The sequence below is a fragment of the Corvus brachyrhynchos genome, unplaced genomic scaffold (genome assembly GCF_000691975.1).
Source record: "Corvus brachyrhynchos isolate BGI_N302 unplaced genomic scaffold, ASM69197v1 scaffold525, whole genome shotgun sequence".
Lineage (NCBI taxonomy): Eukaryota > Metazoa > Chordata > Aves > Passeriformes > Corvidae > Corvus > Corvus brachyrhynchos.
The window spans coordinates 759,564-766,344 of NW_008238341.1; the positions used below are offsets into that span (position 1 = coordinate 759,564).

At 59.4% G+C, this 6,781-nt stretch overlaps 3 protein-coding genes across 3 annotated transcripts in view; all 3 read right to left on the reverse strand.

Annotated features, from left to right (window-relative positions):
• C1QB (complement C1q B chain) overlaps positions 1–1,474 on the reverse strand; it is a 2,465-nt gene extending 991 nt beyond the window's left edge. Inside the window, exons 1-2 of the mRNA XM_008634315.2 lie at positions 1,366–1,474; positions 57–216 (exon numbers count right to left, since the gene is read on the reverse strand). Coding sequence (XP_008632537.1) covers positions 57–216 — 160 coding nt within the window. The 5' untranslated portion in view covers positions 1,366–1,474. The remainder of the gene's footprint in view (positions 1–56; positions 217–1,365) is intronic.
• Positions 1,475–2,414: 940 nt separating this feature from the next.
• C1QC (complement C1q C chain) lies at positions 2,415–4,563 on the reverse strand. The gene is made up of 3 exons (XM_008634316.2): positions 4,461–4,563; positions 3,606–3,795; positions 2,415–3,388 (listed from the first exon to the last, which is right to left on the reverse strand). Exons 2-3 carry the CDS (start codon positions 3,784–3,786, stop codon positions 2,832–2,834), a joined length of 738 nt encoding a protein of 245 aa, XP_008632538.1. The 5' UTR covers positions 3,787–3,795; positions 4,461–4,563; the 3' UTR covers positions 2,415–2,831.
• Positions 4,564–5,661: 1,098 nt separating this feature from the next.
• The window catches only part of C1QA (complement C1q A chain), a 2,209-nt gene continuing 1,089 nt past the window's right edge, over positions 5,662–6,781 (reverse strand). Inside the window, exons 3-4 of the mRNA XM_017735081.1 lie at positions 6,751–6,777; positions 5,662–6,635 (exon numbers count right to left, since the gene is read on the reverse strand). Of these exons, the coding sequence (XP_017590570.1) occupies positions 6,067–6,635; positions 6,751–6,777 (596 nt within the window). The 3' untranslated portion in view covers positions 5,662–6,066. The remainder of the gene's footprint in view (positions 6,636–6,750; positions 6,778–6,781) is intronic.

Sequence of the window (6,781 nt, forward strand, 5' to 3'; positions counted from 1 at the left end):
CCCTGCTCTTGGCATTCACAAGACAATGTTTTACCCACCTGCAGCCTCTTCCTTACCTTGCTCACCCTTTGGGCCATTCTCCCCATCCCTGCCATCGCTGCCAGGCTGTCCTGGCAATCCTGGAATGCCTGGGACGGTGCCGTAGGTCCTGCAGAGCGTGGCACTGGCAAGCTGCCCTCCAGCCAGGCAGATCAGCATGGCCCACATGGTCCACATCTGTGGGAGCACGGAATGGTGTCGGGGGGCTTTCCTGGGTGGTGGGAGGGCTGGGGAAGGCACTCTGTGCTGCTCTGAAAGATGGTGACTGCAAGCATGTCTGGGTAGTACCATCAGGGAGGGAAAACAAAGGACCAGAACCCTTGGGCAAGGCAGGGCTTGTCAGTGTCTCGTCACTCTTAAATGCCCAGTTTACAAGTGCCCACAGCTTCAGCCATGTGAGTATTTGGGGTGGGTTATCTCAGAGATCTGATATCCAGCGTGGCCGTGCTGCTCCCCTGGGGGAGAAATTCCCCATCCCATCTCAGGACCACACTTGCACGGTAAAATCTTTCCCCCACCAGAGCAGTTTCGTCATCTGCAAGGGAATGGCTCTTGCCTTCCATCAGCATGTCTGAGGGACAGCACTAGTCCTTAAAAATGGCAATGAGCCCCCAAACCTCCCTCCTCCATCCCACAGGCTCCCCCTGTGTCCTGTCCCACAGCTGCTCCATCCCAGAGGCATTTCTGTATCTAACAAGCCTTACTGGGACAGTCATCTGGGCTTCTTCCATCCCTGGGGACTCACCTTCTTCCTGCCCTCCCTGCCCAACTCCTTCCCCCAGATCCTTGTGTGGGTACATGTGGACAAGCACTGGGCATTTGGGGGCTGTATCTGGACATCACATCACCCAGCCACAACTCCCCCACCTCAGGTGGATTTTCCCAGCTCTGAAGCTCTGGTGCCAGCAGGACAAAAGGTTGGTGAGTTGGATCCTCCAGCCACAGCTGCTCTGATTTGGGTGCAGCAGGTATAAGGACAGATCCACAGGCTCCCAGCCCAGGGCCATCGGAAGACAAGAGCTTCTCAGAGCAGGAGAGCACCCCCAGGGCACCTTTCAGACTGATGCACCTTTCAGTCCCTGATCACCCTTCTGGAACTCTGCCATCTCTACTTCTATGCTTTCCTTCTTCCAGGTGTAGCAGGAGGGGTCAGGGTCCCATCAGGTACCTCCACCACCCCCAGCCCAGCACCTCCACCCCCTGTTTCTCTTCTGCCCCAGGCCACAGGGAAATGCCAGCAATGCAGGTGACTGTCACCCTGCCGGAGCTGGGTTCCCCACGTGCTCCTGCCTGCAGGGGGAAGCTTGGGCTCAGTCTTGCTCTTACCTTGGGCTCCTTGTTGCTCGGGTGGGGAGATGGAGCAGGACACACCAGCGTCCTGCTCGGAAATGCCCGCGAGGAGAAGCAGAAGTTTTCTGCAAGGGTTATTGTGAAAGGATCTGGGACACATCCCCTTTTTATCTTTAGCTCCTGCCCTTTTTCTGTGGCGGTTTCATATCCTCCACGGATGCTGTTGTCAGCTGAGCAGAACAAGCCATCCCCAAATAGCACCCCGAGCCCCTCCAAGCCATGGCTCTGCCCTGCAGGGTCCTGCTCAGGGGTGCTTGCTATGGGGAATGCTGTTGGGAGCTCCAGACGAGTTTGGGGTAACCCACCAGGGCTGCAGAATTGTGCATGCACTCAGCCAGCACCCCTCAGGCTGCTCCACACGCTTCCAGCTCTGCAGGCCCAGGGGCTGCTGCAGGGTCTCAGCATCCATCACCTCGAGTCCCTGCTCCTGACTCTCCTGAATGGGAAATGATTTTACCCTGTGGGAAAAGCATTCCCAGTCCTGCTCTGGCTACTGCCTTGTGGAGGCGAAGAACAGGATGTTCAGAGAGGTGACCTCCTGTTCCACCCTGCAGTGTGTGACACCAGGAGAAATCCCTGTTGGGTTTTGGTGGGTTCTGCAGCCTCCACAACCATGAGCTTCTTTGGTCTGGCTCAGGAAGGCCAGAGTGCTTTCCCTGCCCCATCCTGGTAAGAACCCCGGGGACATCCCAGCCATGGTGCTGGGGTTTCCTTTGCAGTCTGTGCCCCCGTGGAGCTGGATTGCTTTGGAGGCAAGGGGAGTATCAGGGCCCTGCTTGGAGGAGTCTTGGTGCCCTCCTGGTAGGGGTGGTGTGGGGGCACGGGGACCATCCAGTTCCTGCAGCAGCCAGGGATCCCACCCCCCGTGCAAAGCTGGCTGTGGGTGGGGTGTGATGGTCTCTGATGCTGAGCACGGCCCAGCCGGTGAGGCTCAGGGACACGCTGATGCCGCGCAGAAGGCCAGATGTCACATGCACGTGTGCACACCACAGAGAGGTAGGACATGGAGGAAACAACACACTGCACCAGGTGCACTGGGGAAGGTTTTATTGACACTTTCCACAGCCAGGTCATGGCATAGGGGTTGCTGCAGCCTGTGCCAGGACACCTGGCTGAACCTGGGGCAGCCCAGGTGGGGAGGGGAGAAACACAGAGAGACCTCTGAGGTAATGTGGGATTATCAGGGGGGATGCACGTGGCAGTGCCAGCAGGACCAGGAGCTCGGCACCATCACTCTGGGCGCAGATGCATCCAGATGTGCCTGTTCCCCTTGTGCAGCAGCTACCAGTGCTCAGCCCCCAGACCCGGGGGGTGGGTCTGGCTGCTGGCATTGACCCCCTCCCTGCAGAGAAACTGGGAGCATCAGGAAGAGCCCAGCAGTGAGCAGTGTGTTCAGGGAAGGTAGAAGCAGTCGGGGTGCTGGGGTGGGCTCTGCTGATCCTCTAGTCCGGGAAGAGCAGGAACCCTGAGAAGATGCTGTCGGAGTTGGCGATGCCCACCATGCCGTTGTAGTCATTCACTCCCAGCCAGACCTCGTCCGCAGCAGCCAGGTGGAGCAGCGTCCCCCCTGAGCTGACCTGCATGGTGTTGGTCTTGTGGTCGCAGAAGCTGGCCATCCTCCTCTGGTTCTTGTGCAGGATGACGCAGAGGTTGGCTGTGTGGGAGCTGTGGAAGACGAAGTAGTAGACCCCGGGGAGCCTGCAGGTGAACTTGCCCGTGGTGGTGTCGTAGTCATGGTTGGTGTTGGTGATGACGGTGTTGAAAACCACGGGGGCGTTCTTCAAGGGGTACTGGCTGGTCTGCCTCGTCACTGAGAACGCTGACTGGTGCTTCTGCTTGGAGCTGCCTGGCATTCCCGGGGGCCCGGCTATGCCCACAGTCCCAGGGATTCCCCTTGGACCAGGGGCCCCAGGGGGGCCAGGCTTGCCTGGAGGTCCAGGGAAGCCTGGTTCCCCTTTCATGCCCTTGGGCCCTAGCTGTGTAGAAGAAGCTGAGATACCTGTGGGGTGGTGAGGGGTGAAAAGGAGTCAGTGTCAATGGCAGGGTGTGGGGAGAGGCTTCTCTAGCCCCTTCCCTTGGGCAGGAGAGTGCTGTTGCCTCTCTCCACCTGACCACAGAGGATGCTCTCCACAGCCTGCAAAGCAAGGCAGAACAGCCATGGAGGACTCAGTGTCCCCCTGGAGCAGCCCGTGTGGTTTCCCTTCTTGCTCACTCACCTGGCTCCCCTTTGGCTCCCTTCAGCCCATCCCGGCCATCCCTGCCTGGCACACCCGGCATGCCTGGCAGTCCTGGAGCTCCATAGCAGCTGTGAGGGTCTTTTGCAGTCACAGCAGAGCCCAGATTCAGGAGGAGGAGGGTGAGAGCCAGACAGAGCTGCTCCCAGAATCTCTTCTCCATTTTGATGTTCTGTAGCACAGAAAGAAAAAGAAAGTTCTGGAGTGAGGGGCCAGGGCAGGGCGGCTTCCAGGACATGGAGAAAAGGAGACTGGATGCAGCAGGAACACCTGGCTGCCATGGGTGTGTCCTCAATGTCCCACCCATTCCCACTGCAGGGCAGTGGGGAGGTGGATATGTGGAGATGGGCCCAGGGCTCATCTCCAGCCCCAGGGCAGCCCCTGATGGCACGGGGTGGTTGCACTTTCAGTCTGGATGGAGCCATGAGGTCTGTGGTACCCATGGCCAGCCCCAAGCCCATGGTCAGCCCCAAGCCCTCCGAGTCCAGTGTCCCCAAACCCTGGCAATGCACACGCCACTGCAGACCGTCACCCCGCGCTGCACCGAGGCTGGAGCTCCCGGCACACAGCTGATCTCCCTCCTCCTCCAGCAGCAGCCTGACTGTCCTGGCTCTGGCCATCAGGAGCAACCCTTCCATCAGCTGGTGCATTCTGTCTCCATAACATGGAGCCTGTGTGCAGCCTGATGGTGCCTCTGTCTCCTTCCTTTCCTCCTCCTCCTCCTCCTCCTCCTCTCCCATCCACGTCCTCCTCCCACTCTCCCCCTCTCCAGCACCGTGTCATGCTGCTGGACCCCCAGTCCCACCCCCGAGACACAGGCCGTGCAGCACCTCTTACCTCTGCTGGGGACCAGGGCAGGGAATCCGTGCTGCTGGTCCCTCTGGCTGCGTGGTCACTGCCAGCACAGCGCGGTGGGGCGGCTCCCTGACACCCTCGCAGAGGAAGTCACAGAGTCAGGAAAGGGCAAAGGGCCCTTGGGAACACAGAACCCCCAGCTGTTCCCACCCAAATTTCACATCCTCCTGCCCGATGGTTTCTGCCTCGCCAGCGCTTTCTTGGCTGTCCAGCGAAACCTGTACTGGTGCCACTGCAACAGGAAGGGCTGGAAGGAGAGAGGTGGGACACAGCTCAAAGAGATGCAGCACAACCCCCCAAGCCACTGCAGGGAATAGCCCCTCCAAATCCCCTGCTTTGCCTCTAACTTCCCTTGTTTCTGAGCAGAAGGGCAGCTTGGGAGCAGAGCCTCAGGCCAACTCCAGCGGGATGGAGATGTCTGTGGCACGGATGGGCTGCTGCAACGTCACTGCCTGGCTCTGATGGAAGATGCTGCACCCCTAAATGGGACTGGAGAATGTTTCCCCTTGAGAGGTTCTGATCTGCACCTTTCCCCATGCCCCACCAGCTCTGCTGGGTGCTGGACTCGGTGAGGCCCCGAGGTCCCTCACTGGGGTGTTGCTCCTCACAGGTGACCAAGCCTCCTCCTCGGTGCTCCAGGAACGGGGATATTTGAGTGCCCAGTGTTTGTGGAGCAGCTCCCCTGAGGAGCAGTCTCAGGGTATGGCATCTGATGTTTCCTGACCAGCCCAGCCTGCTGTACCTCCCTCTCATGTCACCCCAACAGCTCACAGCTGGTGGAACCTCACAGCTCCACCACCATCACGCCACAACCCCATCAGTGCCCCAATGTCCCTGTCCCTCCTTGCTGTAATGCCAGAGGACCACAGCTGCCTTTTGTCTTCTCGGGAGAGTTTGGGTGCCAGCACGGGACTATGTGGGTGAGGTGCAGCATCTGCTGCCTGTGTTTTCCCCTGTAGGACAGCTGCCCTGGGCTTGGCAGAGAAGGACACACATAGCCCTGTCCCAGAGGTTTCTTATTCCTGCCTGGAAGTGTCAGCTCTGATTGGACACTCCATTCCCTCCTGTCCTTCTGCCTTTGAAGGACAAGCTGGAATCATTTCTCTCCCTGGGAAGCTTGGGAAGGGGTCCAGGATATTGATGGTTTGGGGAAAATGCATGAGTAGAAAAGAAAACCCAAGGAGCAGTGGTAGAAGAAGCGTTTATTTATACTGATGGGGAGGATGTGACAGGACGTGTCCCGGTGCCAGGAAGGCTTTTGCAGTGGTTAGTGGGGCAGAAGCAGTGGCAGGCAGTGATTTTCCCACTCAGGATCAAAGACCCACAGCTGATGACAGCTGGGAGTGGAGCTTGAGTGCCCAGGAGGAGAAAGGGATGAGAGTCCACAGCCTCCAGGACAGTGCGGGCAGGCTCAGCGTGGTGGTGACTGCTGCAGTGGTGACCCACAGCTTGGCCAGTTGTGACATTGGCGGAAGCACAGGACACATCAATTTGGGACCATCCCCATGTGCTGTGGCACTAAAGCATCCCACACACCCACAGGGGAGCAGCCAGGCAGGCAGACACCCCACAATGCTGTGGGAGTCCCTCAGGCTGTCTCTGGGGACACCAGGAACCCGCTGAAGACGCTGTCGGCCTCAGAGCCGCTGTAAATGGAGCTGCCCCGGGCAGGGTCGGTGGTCAGGGACACCTGGTCACCCGTGGCCAGGCTGAGCACGCTGCTGCCCGAGTTCACCTGCAGGATGCCGTGGCTGTTGTTGTCGCAGAAGCTGACCACGCGCAGCCTGTTCTTGGTGATGCTCAGACACAGGTCGCCGCTGGACACCACCTGGTAGGCGAAGTAGTAGAGCCCGGGAATGCTGCAGGTGAACTTCCCGGTCTGGGGACTGTAGGAGTTCTCCTGGTTGGTGATGATCCTGTCAAACACCACCGTCGTGCCTGCGCGCGGGGGTGACAACCTGGAGGCGGAGAAGGCAGGACGCGGGTGCTCCAAAATATCACCAGCTATCCCTTTTTGTCCCGGCATCCCTGGCAGCCCTGTCATTCCACGAGGGCCGGGTGGGCCAGGTATGCCAACCATGCCTGGGAGGCCAGGAGGCCCTGGTTCGCCTGCATCCCCTTTGGGTCCCTTGGTGCCTGTGCTTGACGCTGGTCTCCCTGGGGACAAGTGGGGAGGAGATGGAGTTCACGCACATCTGGCATCTCCTGAGCTGCTCCCACAGCCCAGGATGCTCCTGTAAGAGGCTCCCAGGCCCCCCCCCCTTCCTCTTACCTGGCTCTCCCCCATCACCCTTCTCCCCTGG